The sequence below is a fragment of the Protopterus annectens genome, chromosome 8.part0 (assembly GCF_019279795.1).
Source record: "Protopterus annectens isolate FY-2018-M chromosome 8.part0, PAN1.0, whole genome shotgun sequence".
In the NCBI taxonomy this organism is placed as follows: domain Eukaryota; kingdom Metazoa; phylum Chordata; order Ceratodontiformes; family Protopteridae; genus Protopterus; species Protopterus annectens.
Window position 1 is genome coordinate 1,151,869,161 of NC_056741.1, and position 23,214 is coordinate 1,151,892,374.

General features: G+C 41.5%; 1 protein-coding gene across 1 annotated transcript in view; it reads right to left on the bottom strand.

The window, feature by feature from the left end:
- Positions 1 to 23,214, bottom strand: part of LOC122808416 (survival motor neuron protein-like) — a 797,372-nt gene that overhangs the window by 129,878 nt on the left and 644,280 nt on the right. Inside the window, exon 7 of the mRNA XM_044079379.1 lies at positions 22,400 to 22,479. Within this exon, the coding sequence (XP_043935314.1) occupies positions 22,414 to 22,479 (66 nt within the window). The 3' untranslated portion in view covers positions 22,400 to 22,413. The remainder of the gene's footprint in view (positions 1 to 22,399; positions 22,480 to 23,214) is intronic.

Sequence of the window (23,214 nt, forward strand, 5' to 3'; positions counted from 1 at the left end):
TACAATTTGGTATTATTTTGAAGATAGCCAGTACACCTTTTCTTAGGGCTAAAAGTTAATGTTTTCTAAAAGCATGCAAGCAGTTTTTCACAACTAGGAGGGGAACAGGGACAAGAAAAGACCAGATAACCATCACTGTATGTGGGAATACAGGCTGTAGCATGAACTTTAGCGTGAGTAACCTTACTTTTAAGTTATGTAATGCTAATGGGTGCAGAGGCTGATTTAGGGAAACTGTTCCCATCCGAAGGGTTAAACTTCTTTTTTTTTTTTAAAGATGTATACAGTTTTGTGTTTTTGAAGTTAACAGGGGATGGGGGTGTTTTGAAAACGTGTTTAGTTTTTTTTCTGTTTGAGAGTTTCCATTAAAGCAAAAAGTCTTGAAAATGTTTCACAGGTTCAAATGGAGATGAGAAAAAAACAACTGTATAAAAGAACAGTCTGCCAAATATTAGTAAGTGCATACAAAAGCAAAGTTGGGAAAAAAAACAATAAAAAACTAACACGTACAACATGTGGGAAGAACAGCTTTTTATCATAATGGCTATGCTATCCACATAATCTTGGAATGTAAATTGCTTTACAGGTATATACAAAAAGGAAAGAGTACTGAATTACATTAAGAAATGCAAAGTGCAAATAGCAATGTTGCAGGAGACACATTTGGAAAGAAATGAGCATGTCAATTTGAAAAAGAAAGGATTTCAGGATAGATATTCAACACAATATCAGGAAAAAGGAAAAGGGGAGTAATTAAATTGCTAGAGAGGCTCCAATATTTATTTATTTTTATTTATTGACATTTGTTAACCGGGTTAGTCCAGCTGGGCGAGTGGCACATTTTTGGTGGAGATCCAAGGAGAAAAGCTCCAGTTACAAAAATAGTTAACAGTATAATAAAATTTAGCACTGTATGATACTACAATTACAGCAGTAAAAAATAAACTGCAAAAATTAAGCTATCACAATTTAGAGCTTGACTCGACCACTATAATTACCAATTAGGTTAAGAAGTGAGAAAGGTAGAGCTTAGTGTATATACAATTTTGATGGGAATGAAATACAAGAGAGTGGAGGAGTTAAGCAGGGTCCTGACAAGGGCAGGTCTTGGTGTTAAGTAGATAAAGTCTGAGCTCTTTTGTGAAGTGTAATGGTTGGGTAATGACACGTATGTATAAAGGAAGTTTGTTCCAAGCTTGAGTGATGGAGCATTTATAGAGTAGTTTGCCACATTTCTCTTTGGTTGGTAGATATTCAGGAGTTGCTAGTTAGAGGTGCGGAGGATCCGGGGGGGGGGGGTAAGGGGATACCAGGGAAGAGAGAGCTGGGCAGGAAGATGGTTTATACAGTATAGAGTGTATTACTTCAAATTGTGTTAGGAGGAGTTGCTGGGGGAGTTCAAGCCATTGGAGGGAGCTGACTGCAAGGGAGTGGTGTGATTTGTAAGGGGAGTTAGTAATAAATCTAGCTATTTTATGGTACGTTTGATGAAGTCTGGAAAAGGTTGTGGCTTGGATGTTGGTTAGAATTGGGGCAGCATAGAAGAGCCTGTGACAGGGAGAGTCTAGCACTGGGTGTTAGAAATTTTCGGTTCCAATAGAACATGCCTAATTTCTGGTGAGTTTTTTTTATACAGTGGAGTATATGCAAGTTCAATTTGAGTTAACCGTCAATGATGGCACCTAGGAGCTTTGTGTGGGGTTCAGGTTGTATGATTGTGTTATTGGAGGATCTGATAGCAAAGGTGGACTTTTGATGAATAGTGATACAAGGGTGGAAGGAGGCAACAATGGTAGATTTCTGGTAGTAAGGGGCTATTGGTGGGGGGGGGGGTTATGCTAGTATGTATTTATATTCTAACAGAAACGGGTACTATAAAGCTTAAAGGAGAACCATGCCCACAGATTGAAAAAAACATGTTTATTTCATCATGTCTTGATGTTTCCTACATTTTAACACAACTTTTGGACTCTATTTTTTTTTTTTTTTTTTAAAGTAATTCCAGACTCTGTCCACATGGGGTCTGGCATCTTGATTTTTTAGTTTACCTCTAGGTATCACACATTGCAGTGTTTGGCTTTAAAATATTACATCATAGCCTCTAAGCTCCTGTCAACGCACTGACTTTACATGTGTTTTCACAGATACCTTGCTTTCTTTTAGTCAGTCAGGTTTAATTACCATTTCTTGCTTTTCATTGACTACTTAATAGACAAACAGGGATAATCACACAATCAGAAAGAACAGTATTCTCAGTAACTGTTACTGTTTCTTTTTCTTTCTAAAGTAGCCAATTTCATTCTTTTGTTATGCCTGAGTTGTAGTCCTTAAACTCATCAACAATTACTTCCTTCCTACTACTGTCAACCAACCACATTTCTTTCTATTACTCATTACTCTCTCAACCCTTTGTGTTACAGACATCCACTACTAAAACCTCTTAACTTAACCCCAAACACCCACAATATGTCAAACTCCTAAACCAGTTAATACAAATATCATTGTTCTCTTTATCTTTACCATCCCCATTCTCTTTCTAGCTACCACAGCAGCCTCTCATGTAGGCACTCTCCTACGCAAACTCTCCTCACCCACCCATACCTTTCCCCTAACCAACCACTCTCACTTTTATTCCTTCCCTATAGCACCATCTCTCTTTATGTATACTAATTCCTCATTACATAAACGTAAGCTTTTTCTGCTCCCTACCTCACCACTTACAACCATAACAAGACATCATCCCTAGAACAACCTCTTCAATTACCTCAGAAAAATAACAGTTAACATGCTACTATCTGGAGACATACACCCAAACCCTGGGCCCAACCACTGCACCTCTCTTCCAGCCTACTCCTCCCACCTACATAACCCTACACCTAAAACTTCTCACATTCCCACATCCACTTCCTCTAGGAACCTAACTATACTATCTATGAACATTCACAGTATCATGATCAAAATCTCCCGTTTCCATGCCTGGGTGTCTTCACAAACCCTTGATATTCTTTGCCTCTCTGAAACCTGGTTCAAGCCTCATATAGCTGATAATGAAATACTTCCACCTGGTTATAATATTCTAAGGCATGATCGCATCAAAATGAAAGGAGGAGGCATGGTTATCCTCTATTCTAACCAGCTCACCCTTCACCGTCTCTCAATCACTCCCCCAGATTTTCAGCCTGCTGAAATCCTCATAGCCAATTGCTATTTAAACCCTCACAAAAGGTTAGCCATTGCTGCTATCTATATTCCTCCTGGGAATAATATAAATCTCTTTGGCTTTACCCAGCTGATCTCTAACCCAATCCATCTAAACAAGCACAGTAACTATAGCTCCACCCTAGTCTGGGTCCTCACCTCTAATCCCAATCTGCATCATAACCCCTTCACTTTACCTGACTCACTTAGTGATCACCATCCCACCTACATACTTAGACACTCTCCTCAACTACACAAACCCCAAAATACAAAGGCTGCTGTAAACTCTCAAACTTTAACCCTGACACTTTCAACACCCTTCTCTCTGCAATTGACTGGTCTGTCTTCCAGAATCTACTACTAGAGAATGATGTTCTTGCCTTTAACAACATTTTCCTTGATATACTCAACTCCCTAGCCCCTATCAGAAAACTAAGGATTAAAACCCAATATGCCACCTGGCTCACACAAGACACCAAAACACTAATGAGTAAGAAAGATAGTGCTTGGAAAAAGTGGAAAGCATCTAAGTCCATGTCTGATTTTCAAACATGCAGAGAGCTTAGCAATGTAACCAAAAAAATTGAAAAAAGAGGTCATCCTTGACAAACAACATTTTTTCCATAAACCATTTAACAAACCTCACTCCAACCCCCCCCCCCCAAAAAAAAAATTCTGGCAAACTGTTAACAAGTTTTTGCATCCTGGCAGCTCATCTTTCCCTAATCCCTGCCCAAACAACTCCCCCAGAGAGGCAGCTATGCTTCTAAATTCTTTCACCAACTCCATCTGTAACCTCACCAACACCGATACTACTATATACCCCCCCCACCATCAATCTCTACTAGTTCTCCCACATCCTATATTAAATCACTTCTGACCAAACCAAAAACGTGCTCTCCATCAGTTGATAACTTACCTCCTCAGTTCCTAAAAATTGGGGTTAATTCTATCGCCTTCCCCCTCTCTATATTAATCAACAGATCTATTAAGAAATGCTCTCTGCCTAACATCTGGAAAGAATTCTATGTTATCCCATTACATAAAAGCAGTACTGCAACAAACCCCTCTAACTGCAGACCTATATCCATCTTAAATCGCAGTCCAAAATTCTAGAAAAGTGTATCCACAAACAGCTTCTTGATCAAATCCTCCAAGAAAATCTCCTTATCCCCACACAACATGGCTTTTGGCCAAAGCACAGTACTGCCACTTGCTCTGACATCCTTCATCAATACCATCTCAAAATCATGCGATAACAATAAATCAGTTTCCTGCCTATTTCTAGATCTATCCAAACCTTTTGATACCATTTCTCATAGACTTCTATTATCCAAACTTACTTCTCTTAACCTCTCTAACTCTTCTATATCATGGTTCTCCAGCTACCTCTCAAACAGATTCCACACTGTGAGATGGCAATCAAACTTCTCTCCCTTTCTTCCAGTACAAACTGGGATACCTCAAAGCTCCATCATTGGTCCCATACTTGTCAACATCTTAATTAATGACCTCCACTATTCTTGTCCTCTCTCTACTGTTATTCAATATGCTGATGACTCCATAATTATCTCCTGCTCTGACAGTATCACACCTTCATATTCTCACCAAGAATCCCTCCATTCCGTTGAAAGATGACTTACTTCCCACCACTTATTACTGAACCCTAAAACAACTAAACTCCTCCTGTTTCTCCCTACTTCTCTTCAGCATCACAAATCTTCATTCTCTGTCTCCTCCCTGAATAATACTACCATCTCATCTGAACCCACATCAAACTCCTAGGTTTTAAAATCGATGACCATCTTAAATTTGCTCTACACACTCAGCAGTGCATTAAAAAGACCCATCAAAAACTAGGTCTGGTCTATAGACAAATACCTTACAAGCCTTTCTACTCTCCACACTGCTCTATGCTGAGCCTATTCTCACATACCTCCAATCAAATATTCTCACTAAACTAGAACTTACCTACAGCAAAATAGCTTGATTTGCCTCCAACCTAGCTTACCGTTCTCACCATTGCATTGCCCTAAGAAATTTAACTCTGCAGTGGCTTGACTTACATCACCAAATCCTAACACCATAGCTTCTCTTGGCTCATTCAGTTCTACATCAACCTTCTTCCTTCCCCTCTCTCTCCTCTCTTATCCAGCACTACTCTCCTAAACACTCTCTCTGTATCTCACAGTAGAACCTATTGCAAGTCTACATGCTCAACAAAAACACTGGTAAATTACTTTATAGCTATTCCATCGCAAATGCCTGGAACAAACTACCCCACAATGTCAGATGCATCACTGACTCTAACACCTTTAAAATAGCAATTGAAGACTATTTACATAAATCTTGGCCATGTACCTGCCATGGCCCAACTTAAGCTACCCTCCACCACCTCAGAGTGCTGCCCTACTAGCTACTACCATACTAGTCCTTTCACAAGCTTCTTACCTGTTCTCTTTTCTATCCGCTTTTATTCCATACACTGTTCTTCTGCTTCTCTTCTACTCTACACTACATAAGATCATATACCTTTAATTCTTGTTCACCTCATATACTCACAGCAAATTTTCTTACTAAATGCACCTATAACTGATCATACTTTACTTACAAACATCTATGTATATGCCCATTAGCCTGTATTTCTTCCTGGATGATAAATCTCCGATTTACTTGTACTCGTCACCTTCTACAGAATCTGTTTCTTATGTAAAAACTGAACTAGTTATGTACAGTTTACCTTAGTTAGTCACTGTTTTTTTCTTTTCATGCAACTGTCTATATTAATTAATGTTTAAGTAATGTAATACTGGAGCTTTTCTCCTCGGGTCAGGTCTCTGCTGAAAAAGGGCTTTGTCCAGTGAGACCAACCTGGTTAACAAATGTCAAATAAATAAGAAATCTCCCCCTCCTCCTAAACACCTTCCCTTCATATCTGTCAAAGTGGCAAATTTGAGTGGTTTGCTTCTGTGATTGATAGCTCAAAGCAGGAGACAAAAGTTCATGTGCTGAGAATAGTGTTTTGTGTGATAACCCCTGTTTGTCTTTTAAGTAGTCATTGGAAAGTAAGAAATGGTAATTAAACCTGACTGACTAAAAGAAAGTACAGTATATGTGAAAATGTATGTAAAGTCAATGAACTGACAGGAGCTTTGGGACTATGATGTAATACTTTAAAACCAAATGATATATTGTGGGATACCTGGAGATTGTCTTAAAAAATCAAGATGCAGGACCCCATGTGGGCAAACTATGGAATTACTTTAAAATATGTAAACAAAAAAAAGCATATAGAGTCCAAAGTAGTATTAAAATGTAGGAAACATCAAAACTTGATAAAATAAATGTTTTTTTTTTAGTCTGTGGGCGCAGTTCTCCATTAGGAAAATTTTGGAAGAGCAGGGACATTACTTACAGGTGCGGACTGAAACTTGATTTGGAATAGTGAGGATGTATCAGGGGGACCTAGAACGAAAAATATAACAAAAGATGGTAAATTTCTGAAGAAATTTGTGAAGATATTTGGTATGGAAGATGTGAGTTCAGTGGTAGGAACTCAGAATTTACATATTCCCCAGGGTACAATAACTGGGCTAAATACAAGTTATATTTCACAGGAATATCTTCATTTGGCTGAAAGCTTTGACACACATCCAAAAACTATTTAAAATCATGTACCAATAAAAATTACGATAAAAATGTGTGGTGTAATGTAGTAAAAATGAAACACTGGCACTTTCCCACCTGCCTGTTAAAAAGACATAAATTTAGGAAGTGGGTACTGGAAATTAAGAGTTATCAGTGAAGATAGAAATATCTCCAGAAGTTATTACTACTGAATGGGAAGAAATGAAAATGGAGTTTAAAAATAGTGGAGAAATAAAACAGAATAATATAGTTTAGAAGTAACAGGAATAACTTAGAGGGGCTGACAAAGGTTAAAGTACTGCAAAATATGAGAAAAGTCACAAAACAAGTAGAGGCACAAATGCAGAGCTCCTAAGAGAAAATAAGTATCTGGATAGCATGAATGAATTTGGAAAGATTGCAGTTAAGGAAAAAGTACAGTTTTGTACCTACCATAAATGTAGATGTTCGAGTGTTCACCCTGCTGCAGTCATCACACTTGGGTTATCCTGTCGTCAGGCGGTCCCGCAGTCGGCCGGATTTCCAAAGTCTTGGTCCGACGTCGGTTGCTGTCGCTTCATCCCTGACGTCAGTGCGCCAGGGGTATATATATTGCAACAGACGCCATTTTCTTCAGTTTTTCTTGCCACAGATGTCAGGTGCCCCCAAAAGGGTGATCCAAATTAGTACCAAAAGGTGTGAACACTGTACAAACACAAAATCCCTTCAGCTATAAGCAAATACATCAGAAAGGCATAGCAAAGACTTAGCCAGTAGATCAGAGGGGTTGGAGGGAGGGTAACCTGGACTGCAGCAGGGTGAACACTCGAACATCTTCATTTATGGTAGGTACAAAACTGTACTATGTTCATCATGTTACCCTGCTGCAGTCATCACACTTGGGTTGAGTCCCAAAGCTAAGGTAGGGTGGAGGCATCATACAGGGTTAGTGGAGGCAATGAGGCCCTGCAGAACTGCAGTGGTGAAGCCTGCCCTGGACTTAGAATAAGGAGGTAAGTGATAGTGTTTGGTGAAGGTGGTGAAGGTGTGTACAGAACTCCAAGTTGCAGCTTCTAAAATTTCCTTGGTAGGAACCCCCCTGAGAAAGGCAGTAGAGGTAGCTGTTGCCCTGGTAGAGTGGGATCTAATGGTAGGAGGAACTGGTTTCCCATGATGGGTATAGCAGAATCGTATGCAATGGCCTATCCATTTAGAAATGGTTTGTTTGGATATGGCCCTCCCTTGAGAAGCTGTAGCATAGGAAATAAAGAGCTTGTCAGTTTTTCTGAAAGCCTTAGTTTTATCCAAGTAGTAACGAAGTTGCCTGTGAATGTCCAAGGAATGCAGGAGTCTCTCACCTTTGTTCTGTGGATTGGGGAAAAAAGTGGGTAAGTGGATGGTTTGATTTAAAGCTACACTGGAAACCACCTTAGGCATGAAGGAAGGATTAGTTCGTACAGAAACTCTGCCTTGATGGAAAATGAAGAAAGGTTCCACTGCCATAAGTGTCTGTAATTCTGAGACTCTCCTAGCAGAAGTTATTGCCAGGAGCAGGGCAGTCTTCCAGGATAGGAACTGAAGGTCTGCAGAAAAAGCTGGTTCAAAGGGAGGTAGCGTTAGTTTTTCCAGAACAAAGTTGAGGTCCCATGTTGGTGTAGGGGCTCTTCTAGGTGGTCTAATGTTTTTTGTCCCTCTGAGGAACTGCCTTAGAAGAGGACTGGAAAATAAAGGTGGATTAGTGTTGTAGTGAGCTGAAATAGCTGAAGCATGGATTTTAATAGTGGAGAAGGAAAGTCCTTTATGCAACATCTCAGCTAAATACTGCAGAATGTGAGGCATATGAGGCTGAGTTGTGTCTTGGCCTTTAGCTTGGTTCCAAGCACAAAACCTTTTCCATTTGTCCGAGTAAGCCTTCCTGGTGCTTGGCCTCCTGGCCTCTAGAATAACATCCAGTACTGCTTGTGAAAGAGGGGCTGATGGGATGCTTAACAGAGTTGCCATGCAGCCAGGTTTAAGGTTTTTATCTGGCTGTGTAGAATCTGCTTGTCTTGCTGCGTGAGTAAATGAGGAATTTGAGGCAATATCCATGGTGGGCTGTGAGCCATATTCTTCAATAGCGGGTACCAGTGCTGGCGTGGCCAGTCTGGGGCTATGAGAATCAGTCGAGTTTTCTCCTTTTTGACCTTCAAAAGAACCTTTGTGAGAAGAGGTAATGGAGGAAAGGCATATGCTGTCAGGTTTATCCAACTGAAGGAGAGAGCGTCCACTTTTCAAGCTTGATGGTGGAATGTCCTTGTACAAAATTTTGTCAGCTGGTAGTTTTGATGACTGGCCAACAGGTCTATATTTGGTAGACTCCATCTCTGAGTTATCATTGTAAATATTTGTGGGTCTAGCTTCCACTCATGGGGATCTTTGATGTTTCTGCTTAAGTCGTCTGCCAATGTGTTTTTCCGTCCTGGCAGGAATTGAGCCTGTAACTGGACTTGGTAGGCCAGAGCTGTGTTCCATAAGATTATTGTTTGCCTGCAAAGAGGGTAGGAATGTGTGCCCCCTTGTTTGTTTATGTACCACATTACTGTGGTGTTGTCCGTCTTTATTGCAAGTTGCCCTGGCTGTAGTAGATCCTTGAAGGCTGTCAGAGCTTTCTGTACAGCTAGCATCTCTTTTTGGTTTATGTGCAGTTTTCTCTGTTCTGCAGTCCATAGGCCTTGAATGCCTTGCCCTGCCATGTGTGCCCCCCAGGCATAGTCTGACGCATCTGTTGTGACAGTTTGCCTGGGTGGGGGCAAAATGAAAGGCTGACCCTTGTTGAGGTGACATGCCTGTGCCCACCATAGAAATTCCTGTTGAAGGCAGGGAAGGAGAGATATTACCGTGTCCAAGCTGTGGCTGTTTTGAGACCATACGCTTTTTAGGTACCACTGTAATTTCCTCATATGCAGTTTTGCAAATGGTATTATCAGAATGCAAAATGCCATGAAGCCCAAAGCCTGTAGAATTTTTCTTGCAGTTAATTGGGTCTTTGGTGCCATTGTCTGGGCTGTTGTGTCCAAGCTGACACCAAGGAATGTCATTTTTTGTGAGGGTACTAGTTTTGACTTCTTTTCGTTTACTGTGTACCCCAGACAATTTAGAAGATGCTTCACAAAAGCCAGATGTTTTAAGAGAATGTCTTTTCTTTCTGCTTGGATGAGGCAGTCATCCAGATATGGATATATCTGAATTCCTCTTTGTCTGCAGTATGCAATTACTGGTGCCAGGCATTTTGTGAATACTCTGGGCACAGTAGATAAGCCAAAGGGCAGTGCAGAGAATTGATAATGGGTTGAACCTGCAATGAAACGGAGGTATCTTCTGCAACTTTGTCTGATAGGGACATGCAGGTATGCCTCCTTGAGGTCCAACGTTACCAGCCATGCTTCCTTGCCCAACATGGGAAGTAGCTGCTGTAGTGTTAGCATCTTGAATTTGGGCACTTGTAAGTAAGTGTTTAGAATTCAAAGGTCCAGAATTGGTCTCCAAGCATTTTCTTTCCTGGGTACTAGGAAGAGTCTTGAGTAAAATCCTTGGCCTTGCTCTTGAGTTGGTACCCTTTGAATGGCTCTCATGGCTATGAGAGCTGTAATTTGTTTTTGAGCCTCTGCCCTTTGATTTTGTGGCAGGTTTGACATTCCTCTTTTTATTGGCAAGGTGTGAAAGTGGAATCTGTATCCTCGTAAAATTATGTCTAGGACCCATTTGTCCTTTGTGACCATGTGCCAGTTGTCTGCAAATAGTGCTAGTTTTCCCCCCAACGGGGCTGACAAGAGAGCTTTGTTTGGCCAGCTGAGGTGCAAGTCACTGAGTCTGTCTTCTGGTGGGTTGAGACCTGTCTTCTCCTCCCTTCTGGGTTGGAGTGCTCCATTGGCGAGGCTTATACTGAGCTTGTGGTTGTCCTCTGCTCCTTGGGCGCCTGTATTTACCCCTCTGAGGCCTGTCAGTGGCTGGAAAAGACCAATTTTTTGTTGGCCAGTTTCTGCTGAAGCGAGGGGGTTGTACTTGTGGAAAATCTTTGACTGCCTGCATTGATTTCGCCTTATCTTCCATTTTCTTTAAAACTTCTTCTGCTTTAACACCAAAAAGAACATCCTGCTGTAAGGGAGCATCTAATAGTTTTGCTTTAACATGATCAGGAAGACTTGGTTCTTTTAACCAGGCATGCCTACGTATAACTGATCCAGTGACAGCTGCTCTGCAGGAGGCCTCTAAAGAATCAAACCCACATTGCAAGGTATGTTTGCCCACCTGCTCGGTGGCGTGCAACAAATCCTGTACTTCTTTCATTTCAGATTGTTGAGGTAAGGTGGTTATCTTTTGTTTTAACTGAGAAATCAGGAATTGCTGATACTTAAGCATATGTAATTGACAGTTTAGTGCTCTCATAGCTAAAGTGGCTGAGGTGTAAACCTTTTTCCCCCATCTGCCTAGTGCTCTTGAATCCCTTTCAGAAGGTACTGGATTTTTAGCCATGGAAGCCTTAGCCCCCTTGGGACCCTGGGAGATAGTCTCTGGGTCAGCTACTGGGCTTTTGTAAAGGAATTTGTGGGAATCAGGTACTCTGTAGTATCTGTCAGGCTTGGCCGGGGCAGGAGGTAGAGAGTCAGGGTTGAAACTGGATTCTAAATAGATATCATCCACAATGTTCAAAACAGGAGGGATGGCTAGAGGTCTGTGTTGGGGGAGTAAAAGAAACTCTCTCAGCCTTTTCTTGGAATCAGAGTAATCCTGACCTTCCCAGTGAAAATGTTCCCTCATAGTGTGTAAAGTTTCCCCAAAAGAGTAATCTTCTGGTGGGGAAGCTGAGGGAATAGATTCCTCAGCTTCAGAATCTTCATAAGGAGAGAAGGAATGGTCTTGGTCCTCAGAGGAGTCTGAAGAAATAGACAGTTGTTCAGAGGAAGCAGAATCTTCCTCTTGTCTAGGCCTTTTGTCAGGAGGAGGCTGTGAACCCCTGATAAGAGAAATCAAATCTTCTGCCATTTTGAGCATCTGTTTCTTAGGCATAGGGCCTTGAACAGGAGACTGAAGTGAAGCCTTTTTCGATTTAGAAGGAGTCTTCGACTTTGAAAATGTTTTGACTGTAAGAGTCGTCTGTCTGAAAACGCCTTCAGAAACCGATGGCGTTTCAGAAGTACCGACGTCCTTGGAAGGTAAATCGTCGGTAGGGCCTGAAGTAAAAGGCTGCGTCGGCCTAGTACATTCCGACAAAATATCTGTAGCGGTCTCGGGTTCCAGAACTGCGGTAGTCAGAGGCTGCGTCAGAGCCTCACTGATAACCGGAGGACCGGATCAACCGAGGCCACAGAATCGGGCTTAGGCCTGGGCTGTCGGTCCTTGTCCCTGCGCTTTTTGTGCACGCCGGTAGTCGGTAGCTCCGACGGCATGTTATAGTTAAATTTTCTACCAAAAAAGTGTCGTGCGAAATCAAAACGTCTTTTAATAGTACGTTTATTAAATCTAGCACAAAAACGACAAGAAGTGACATCGTGATCAGGGCCTAGGCAAGGTATGCAGTAAGAATGAAAATCCTTATGAGGTATTTGCTTCCCACAAGAAATACAATTGTTAACTTTTTCTGACATCGGTCTGAGGCAAGAAAAGTTTCCCCAACGGGGTACTTAGCTTTATAGAAGACTTCGGTCTGAAATTCGAATTCGAAAATCTCAGGAGTCGGCCGACCGGCACTTGCGAACTGCTTCTGCTTCGGGCACTGCACGGCAAGAAAGACTGAAGAAAATGGCGTCGGTTGCAATATATATACCCCTGGCGCACTGATGTCAGGGATGAAGCGACAGCAACCGACGTCGGACCAAGACTTTGGAAATCCGGCCGACTGCGGGACCGCCTGACGACAGGATAACCCAAGTGTGATGACTGCAGCAGGGTAACAAGATGAACATCTACTTTTTGATAGCTCCACAGTACCCAAAGTTTTAGCACAATGACTTAGGCAACAGAAAGTAGAAAGACTGTCAACAAAATTAAGGACTCTATAACAAGAAAAATAACTGCAGATCTTGTAAATATTTTGGAGATTTTATGAAATAAGAAAGAGCACAAAAGGAAATATTTATGGAAGACTTAATTACGCCAATGTTAGAGGTAGATAAGGCTCAAAAACTAACAGTTAAAATAGGAGATGACATAAAAATGGTGATGTATAATCAACCTTCAGGAAATTATCCAGTAACAGATGGTATTTCTGTGGAAGTCTGGACGTTAGAAGGGAAGAAAGTGATAAAGATCAAGAAGATTTTACTTAACAGTATTTTAAAAGGATGGGAAGCACCAACATCTCGGAAGAAAACTGTGGTGGCTGTATTACCTAAAGATGGTAAAGACCCATCAGACCCAGCTTCATATAGATCCACTTCAATTTTAAACCATGATTATAAAGTGTCGATGCTCATACTAACTAAAAAATGTCAAAGATGCTGCCAAAATTGATAGATACGGACCAATGTGGTTTTGTGGAGGGAAGGCAAACATTTGACAATATTACTACAACAATGATGTTTCAGAGAGAAGCAGAATGCAAGAAAATACTGCCACTGTTAATGGGCCCTGATGCAAAGAAAGCATTCAATAGAGTAAGCTGGGATTTTATGAGTAGGGCAACGGAAATATTTGCATTCCCTGACACAATAAGATGAATAATTAGGTAGATACATGAAGGACTTGAGGCAAGAATTAAAGTAGGAGGGTGCTTCTCTGATAAGCTGTGTTTTAACAGTGTAACCAAGTAGGGATGTCCTCTTACTCCTTTGTTATTTGCTTTATATTTAGAGCCACTGACAAAGATAAGGGACTACAAGTTGCAAAGATTTAATTGGTATAATAATCAAAAAAGTTGGCTTTATTTGTAGATGATATTATTCTGTATCTGATAAATCCAGAAAACAATATCTCAGTGTTGTGGAATACTTTGAGACAGTTTCAAGTCTTTTCAAGATATAAAATTCGACTTTCGGCTTTTCCCAGTTAAGGGTCGCCACAGCGGAACTCCGGTCTGCTCATGATTGGCAGTGGAATTCTATGGTGCCAAGTTGCCAGCCCGACACCCAACCTTCAACGAAGGCACACAAATTCACGCTTGCATCTACCTGCATGTCTTTAATGTCACTCGACCACGGGGAAAACATGCAGACTCCACACAGATGGCGCTCCAGCCGATAATCGAATGGGAGAACCTCTTGCTGTGAGGCAACAACGCTAACCGCTGCTCCACCACGGCTATTTTCAAGATATAAAATTAATGGAGATAAAAGAAAGGCTGGTTCAGCAATACCCATATTTATGGGGTCATGATAAGATAAAATATTTAGAAGTATGGACCATTATGGCAACTAAAGATAATGTGTGAAGAGACTAAACAGAAGATAATATAAAAACAAAATGGAAGCTCTTTTTTATGAATATGGATACAAGTAGTGAAAATTTTTAGTCCATTTAGTTTTATATATGGGACAGGCATATTTTTATCACACAGAGGAGAAGCTGTGAACAATAACTGATAAAGTGTTGAAAGAATTTATCTGGAAGGGGAAGAAGGCAAGAGTTAAGTGGGATAAGCTGAACAAGGTGGTTTAGGATTACATGATTTGAAGGGATATTTTAGAGCTATATAGTTAAGGTTCATTATACATAACACAAGCAGAAGGTACATAACACAAGCAGAAGTTACAATTCAAAATGAAAACAGATGAAGCGGGGGGAGGGGTTCAAGAAATAAAAATACAGTGGGATTTTGGATGCAGATCCTTAAGGATAATAATAGCCTCCACCCCCCCCCCCCAACACAACCCAAATGACACATAGCCCGCAGACTCAGTGTGCCACTCAACCACAGCTAATAAGGCAAAACAACGTACCCAACACACTAGTCATAGGTGACTATGTCCCACTCACCAGGCTAAACAAGGAGAAGGTTACTGTCAGCTGCCTTTCAGGTGCCAGGATCCGCCACATACCCACGCACTCAGGTCACTCCACAACAAGTACAAATATGAGTTTGTCATTGTCCATGTTGGTGTGAATGACCTGAGACGTACCTCCCTGGACTACATGAAAACAGACATGGAAGAGATCTCCGATCTTGTAGCCCAGACAGGTATGACTCTAGCCCCGAGTAGCATTCTGCCATCACCCAGAATGATGCCGCAGTACAAGGACAAAATGACTGACTTCAACAATTGGCTAAGCTTTTGGTGCTATTCTAAAGGGATCCAGTCTCTGTCTGCCTGGGATGACATGGTCAACAGACCACGATGCTTTGTCAGAGATGGCCTGCACCTGTCACCTCTGGGATTCCGGATACTGGCTAAGGTTCTTGCCGCCTCTATAGTGCCTTTTTTAGGTAAGGTTCAAATGACAAATTCACCACCATTTAACAGGAACAGGCAAGCAAAAACTGAGGGTGATGCTACTCAATGCTAGAAGTCTAAATTTCAAAATGCACTCACTCGAGGCACTCCTTAAAATGGAGAACATCGATATCTGTGCAGTGACTGAGACCTGGTTCAAGGCTCCAGAGAGCACCCCTGCACTACCAGGCTATAACTCATATCACACTTTTCGGCCATGTAACCTGGACCGGAACAGCAAAGGCGGAGGTGTGTCCATATTCATTAAGGATATCCACACCTCCAGGCTAGTTGCTCAGCATAATGCAGCCGAGGTTATCCAAGTGCAACTAACTCTGGGAAAAACTGCAATCCAAATTGTAGCTAGCTACAGATCACCCACCATGCCCCAGGATTCCCACTCCTCTTTTCTTGATGTACTGGAAAATATTAGGGTTTAACCAAGCACCCTAATAATGGGCGATTTCAACTACCCCACTATTAACTGGGAAAACTACTCCTGTACCAACTCCTTCGCTCAACGCTTTCTGAAATTCATAAACTCCAATGCCCTGGATCAACTTATCCACACCCCCACCAGGGGCAACAATATCCTAGATCTAGTCATTACCAACATGAGTGACTGGTGTTCCGCACCTGAAGTCAATGCCTCATTGGTCCGATCCGACCATAAGCTAATTACCCTAGATATCGACATCTTGCCCCCACCCCCCATTAAGGAAACCATGGTAAAAAATTTCTCCAAAGCCAACTTCATGCTTCTTAAGACAGAAGTGGTGAACTTCATGACACCCATGCAGATGGACAATACAGTTACGACTACTGAATCTTACACAATTGCACTTTATAAGCACTTACTTGAGTGCATGGATCATGCTATCCCAAACAGAACCAAGATGCTGTCCTCCAAAAAAAGGAAGCCAATCTGGTGGTCCCCTGCCATAAACAAACTGTACAACAGAAGGAAGAAACTGTTGCAAAAGAGAGTAAAATCCCATGAGTGGAGCCTGGTCAGCCTCAGTAAGAAGCTGCGATCCCTGATAAAATTCTCCAAAGCTAGTTATGAAAACAAAATTGCCACCGATTCTAAAGACAACCACAAAGTATTCTATAGCTATGTCGAGAATCTCAATGGCAACACTCAGATCTGCTCTGAGTTACAGCACAATGGCACTAAATATACAGACCCAACTGATATTGCCAACATCCTGGCAGATAGGTTCAGTGCTAACTTTACCCCCCTCTCACCCCTTAAAGAGCCCATCTCTATACCGAAGAATGCAAAGTTCCTGTAATCACAGCTGCACAGGTAAAAACCACACTCTCCAAAGCTAAGAACACAGCATCCATGGGACCAGACAACATCCCAGGGTGCGTTCTACACGAACTACAGAACGAACTGGCACCCCACCTAAGTACCATGTTCAATCATAGCCTCACCTCAGGCTTTATGCCTGCTGAATGGCGCACAGCGACGGTTATCCCACTCCTCAAGTGGGGAGCCACCATGGACCCCAGGAACTACCGCCCCATTAGCCTGACGAGCCTGGTCTGCAAGGCCATGGAATGTATCATCATGGAACTTATAAACAAAGACATTGGTAATCTCCAAACTCTGGACCCCACCCAGTTCAGGTTTGTAAAAGGCAGATCATGTCTCCTAAACCTGACAGACTTCTTTGAAGCAGTCACCAAAGCCATGGACAAGGGTAAGGTGGTTCACACAGCCTATCAAGATCTTGCCAAGGCTTTCGACACCATCCCCCATTCTTGAATTATAGATAACCTAGGTATAAATCCCTATGTCACAAGATGGGTTGCCAACTGGCTCACTGACAGAACCCACACTGTGAAAGTAGAAGACTCCACTTCAGACCAGTGACAAGTGGAGTACCACAGGGTTCAGTCCTGGGTCCTCTCCTGTTTGGTATCTACTTCTCTGAAGTGCAGGCTAACACAGAAGGTCTTTGACTAACAAAGTTCGCAGATGACTGCAAACTAGGAGCCATAATTGATACTCCTAACGATGTGGACACCCTACAAAAGGGCCTCACTGAGACAGATGCCTGGTGTCAAAGCCATGGCCTCAAGCTCAATGCCAAAAAGTGCACTGCCATTCCCTTTGGTAAAAACTCTGTACCCATGAACTACAACATAGGTGGTTGTATACTTAACAATGAAAGCATGATAAGAAACCTTGGGACACAGGTGGACAGTAGTCTCTCCTTTGATAATCACATCGCCGCAGTAGTCAGGAAATCCTTCTACGTGGCACACCTCATCACAAAAGGTTTCTCATCCATAAAAAAAGAGGTCATTGTTCCCCTCTACTCATCACTCATTAGACCCATTATAGAGTACAACGCCCCTTTTGGTATGTATCTCACAAGACATCTACCACAACTGGAAAGGCCGCAGAAATACCTCACAAAGAGGATTACAGGCCTCAAACAGATGCCCTATGCAGACCATCTCAAAAAACTCCAGCTTTACTCTGTCGCATATCGCCTACTCAGAGGTGATCTCTGCCTAACATACAAAGCTATGTCAAACCCAGAGCTGTTGGACATGCTCCACTTAAAGAAATCCCAATCCCTCCGAGCTACACGCTCTAGGGACTTAAACCTTGTCACCACAATAAACAGAACATGCCAGAGGGATAGATTCCTGTCCCAGAGACTTCCCATACTCTGGAACAAACTATCTACATCAAACAAAGCTCCTCATTAGCACTCTTCAAGAAAAATCTTGATGACTGGATGGGAAATAGAAATTCATCCCAGGGATCACCTCTGTGGCTCTGCTCGACAGTGGCACAGGAAAATAATTTTCTTGGGTGGCAAAAGCTAGGGTACCTTTTTGGCTGGGCTTGTATAGGCCCCAGGGCCGATAGCCTACTACCTACCTATGAACCTTACACAATATTACATTCACAAAGTAGTGGAAAGTATTCTAACAACTAAGCCAACATGAGAATGGAGAAAGGAGATTTTGCCAGTAGGAACCATATCTCGACTGTCTAGATTTTTGCACAATGTCCAGATTTTTGCTTCCCGTTTTTCATCTGTTCCTCATAAAATTTTGTTTTTCTGGCAAATCATTTGCAACTCATTGAGGACTGAAGTCAGAAAATAATGACAGACATTTGGGTTTCAGACTTCATACCCTTCAGAAAATCCATGCAAATACAAAACCTGTTATTCTATCAACTTTTGAAGTTTGTACAAGCAATATTTAAAAATTGTTCCTGTTTTGGTGTATTTGACCCCCCCCCTCCCATTAATTTAAGATTTTGTCCATATTTCTTGCCCTAAGAGGTTGAGAGGTATGATAGGTATGACTACAAGTAGGGGTACACAAAACAGGCAAGAGAGGGTGGAATTTACTGGAGAAAAGTGGCAAAGGAACTACAGTACTGGCAGCAAATAACTAGGGAAAAGGTAGAGTGGGGTGAGGCCAAGATGATGTTTGGACTGCAGGCTAGAACCTGCCTTCCCTACTAAGGACTGAAAGAGGAAAGTCAAACCGAAAAGGACAGGGAAATCTTGAGAGAAAGACCTCCTCTGGTAGAGTTTTTAGTTGACTCTAGAACAGAAGCTGCTGGTAAAAGGGGATGGTTAGTAGGGTATGTAAAACATTGCACGATAACTATAAGAATCAATCAGAGGAGGTTAGATAAGATTGAAAGCAAGATTGGAAAAGCATTTTTTGCAAGAGAATAGGGGAGCATATGTATTGTCTCCCAAGTAAGTAACAAAGTCCAGAAGGTTTAGGATCTTTGCTTGGAAGTGTCTCAATCTGCATTTTTATACCATAAGCACACTACACAAAATTTTTCCTCAAGTAACTAGAAAATGTTGCAAGTGAGATGGGCAAGAAACAGTTAACTTGAAAACAAGTTTTGGGGATGAAACGAGTTAGCAGATATTAAAAATTCCCTATACTGTAGCAAATGGCTGTAACTAAGGAAATTATTCTTTTGACCTGGGACACAGGATATGAATTGCTTAAACATAGTAAGAACTTACCAAGTTTAATTCTGCTGTCTGCCAAAAAAGCAATTACTAGAAAATGGAAATCCAAGATTAAAACCAACTGTATTTCAAGTACTGAATATTCTGAGAGAGACAAAAAACTTGGAGAGGGGGTCTTTAGAAAAGGAAAGGAGAAAATTATGCAGAAATAAATGGAAACTGTGGGAACAATACAAGCAGAATAATGTTCAGGAGAAGTGAGGTTTAAAGGAAGGCAAGAATTTAGCAATTTATGTACTGCTGGACTGACAATAGTTACAAGGAAAGAAAAGATATGTACTGTATAGTGTATGCAAATGGAAAAATGTTAATGGTGGTTTGTTTTCTTTTCTGCTAATACATGTTTGTCAACGTTTTAAATAACATAAGTGTTTAAAACCAAATAGTAAATGCAGATGACTGACCCAGATGCAGCCGCTCTGGGAGATGCATTAGCATCATCACAACTGCACATAACAGTGTGTCTGGACACTTGAGAGGCAGAGTTTCTCCTCATCTGAAACAGACATCAAATCAGCCCCAGCAGGTGTGAAAATGGCCTGCCCCATATTGGCCCCTGATGGGACTGCATTAAAAGGACCGGTACAGGAACAGGATGATGTGAGGTCTCATCATTGACACAACAGAACCATCTACTAAGGGCTTGACAGCTGAAGCCTCTCATTTAAGTTTCTTAGATGATTTGTTAGAAACGGATGGACATCAGGGTGGGAAGACTCAGGTGACATTTTGCCTTACGCAAGAGGTTTGAGTCTCAAAGTAAACAGATAAAGAAGAGAAACAGTTGTGAAGAGTCTTATAGACAACAGACTGACAGACTGTACACTCCCTATAATTATGTTCACCACCAAGACAAAACAAACACCTGTCGTAATTATACTTATGCAGAATCTGCCCCCTATATTCACATTTTGCCTTTCTGGATAACAGGTACAAAAAAAAAAAAAAAAAAAAAAGAAGACAATAAGAAAAGGAATGGTCTCCAATGGTTCATAGGTTGGTACTAGGCTATCGGCCCTAAGGCCTATGCAAGCCTAGCCATAATAATTCCCTGGAAATTGTTTCCCACAATATTTACTTCTCTGGGGCCTTGTCTAGCAGGGCGACTGACATGATCCCCGGGGTGAAGTTCCTATCTCCCATCCAATCATCAAGGTTCCTTTTGAAGAAGGCCAATGAGGTGCTCTGCTTGACATGTATGGGCAGTCTATTCCAGAGTATGGGGAGTCTCTGGGTCAGGAACCTATCCCTCCAACATGTTTTGTTCATTGTGATAAGGTTTAGATCCCTGGAGCATGTGGCTCTGAGGGATTGGGATTTCTTTAAGTGGAGCATGTCCAACAGCTCAGGGTTTGACATGGCCTTGTATGTTAAGCAGAGATCGCCTCTGAGTAGACGATATGCCACAGAGTATAGCTGGAGTTTTTTTAGACGGTCAGCATATGGCATCTGCTTTAGGCCTGTGATTCTTTTAGTGAGGTATTTCTGTGGCCTTTCCAGCTGTTGCAGATGTCTTGTGAGGTACATACCAAATGGGGCATTATACTCTATAATGGGTCTAATGAGTACAGTGGGACAATGACCTCCTTTTTTCTGGATGAAAAGCCCTTAGTGATGAGGTGTGCCACGTAGAAGGATTTCCTGACTGTTGTGGAGATGTGGTTATCGAAAGTGAGTGTACCTACATGCCCAAAAGGCTGGGGAACAGCACTAGATGTACAACTGACAGACCAAAAACAAAGTGGAGTTCTATTTTCAGACTGGTATTAAAGAAGTTTTGTGGTAATTTGTGCCTATATGTCCCCTATGTACCTCCCACCTTCATGCCTGGGTCATATATCGGATGGACAACGTTTGGAAGGACCCAAGCTTTGGTATGCTGACTGGACATATTTCCATCCTTGGCAGACATTAGACATCCCACTAGTAAGGAAAACTGCAACAGTGATCTTGGAAGGACATGTATCCTAACCCCAAAGTCAGTTCAATAAAATTAACAATATGAAACAAACTGAGTTCACCACACATTTAGCCTTAGCTAGCTAAAAAAGCCTAGCTTTCCTGTACACACAATCAACACTTAAGCTTTCAGTGTCTCAATCACACATTACAATACTCCAGGGGGATATCATCTAGGCAGCCAAAATTAGGCTGCTTGTCCAGCAATGAGAATTTATTCTATTTTATAGCCTAACCCCTCCCCCAGGTGATGACATGGGCACTTGCATCACTGTAAAGGCTGCTTATGCCCCCTTGTTTACACATGCAACATTCCGAATAGGCAATTAAAGGGGCTACCATTACTGCATTTGGTGGCCTCACCCACATCCCCTACCACCAGCTCCCAACATTATGTCAGGCCTTCATTCTATACTAGATGTTCTGTCATCAGAGTAACAGCAGCACAATATGGGTGGGAACCACCATCCCTCTTCCCAGGATGGGCATAACCCGCCCTTCCTGCCTGTGCTTTCAGGTGTTTGAGCCACTAGTTAAATTTGGGTCACCTTGAATGCAATCAGGGTTTATCCATCGATATCACTGGTGGAGGCAAATGAGCTGCTGTTCAGTGAATAACAATCCCATGAGCCCAGTTAGTCAAAGTGGCACCCGATGACTTTTATAACCTACTCCAAGGCTTTCTGACATCATAACTGTATTAAGTAAAGAGTTGCAGGAAGGGCTTTAATTTCCATATAAGAATCTTTTTGTCTACTTTCTGGTCTCATCTGATCATGGTGTACTGAAAAATACCTGAATGGATGAAATATGTCAATTTCAAAATCTTACTTCAGTAGCAAGAAAGCAAACAAACAAGGGCTTCTGAAGTGGTAGAATGTTTTACTAAAATAAGTAAATAAATGTACTCAAAGTATGAAAACCATTCTGTGCAGGAAGCAAATAAAACATCTAACATTGTAGTGGATGAGAAAGGTGTCATTTGTGATTTTCCACCTTTGTGCAACAATAACAGTAAAAACACAAATGGTATTTGTGACAGCACTGGCTTGCATGACATCTTAAAGGCAAGAAATTTGCAACCACAATGGATGTGACCAAAACAAATGGAGAAGGAAGATACTGAGTATACAAAGGAATTTAAATGAGAACAAGGGGGAACCCTACCATACATACTTGTCACAAACTAATTATGTTTTTGGATTCTTCTTCTTTTGCTTTAACTTTTCAGCCACTTTCTGTCCATCTTTAAGGCCCTGTAAAGACAGATATAAAATATCAACCTTCCGAACAAAAATGAATTGAACAAAACAAATAAAAATACCAAACTGAACTAAAATGGTAAAAATTATAGACAAATGCTAGTTATACTGTTTATGTACTACATCAAGTTTACTTTCACAAGCACAAGCTAGTGGGTCAGAGAGATGGTGAGAGATGGTCTGCAGTCACCTCAATACAGTTAGTAGGCTTCTAATCAGCTAAGTAGACACTATTATGTCTAAAGTATACTTACTGAAGCCCAATTGGGGGGGGGTCATTTCAAGAAATAAGGAAACAGTGGGATTTCGGATGCAGATCCTTAAGGAAAATAACAATCATACAAAATATTACATTTATAAAATAGCAGAAAGTATACAAAGAACCAACACAGGAAAGGAGAAAGGAGAGTCTGCTAATGGGGTGACCACAATTACAAGCACAGAGAACAGGCAAGAGGGAATTTAGAATTTACTGGAGGAAGCTTGCAAAGTAATCACGGTATTGGGAACAAATAATTAGACAGGGAAAGGTAATTAAATGGGAAGAGACCAAGAAGACATTAGGTTTGCAGCCTAGAGACTGCCTTTCCTATAAGGGATTGATATCAAGAGTACAGACAAAGAGAAAGGGATAGGGGAATCCTAAATGAAAGAGCAAAACTGGTTGAGTTTTTAGCTGAATCTAGAACAGAAGCTGCTGTTAAAAAAGGGATAATTAATAGGGCATAC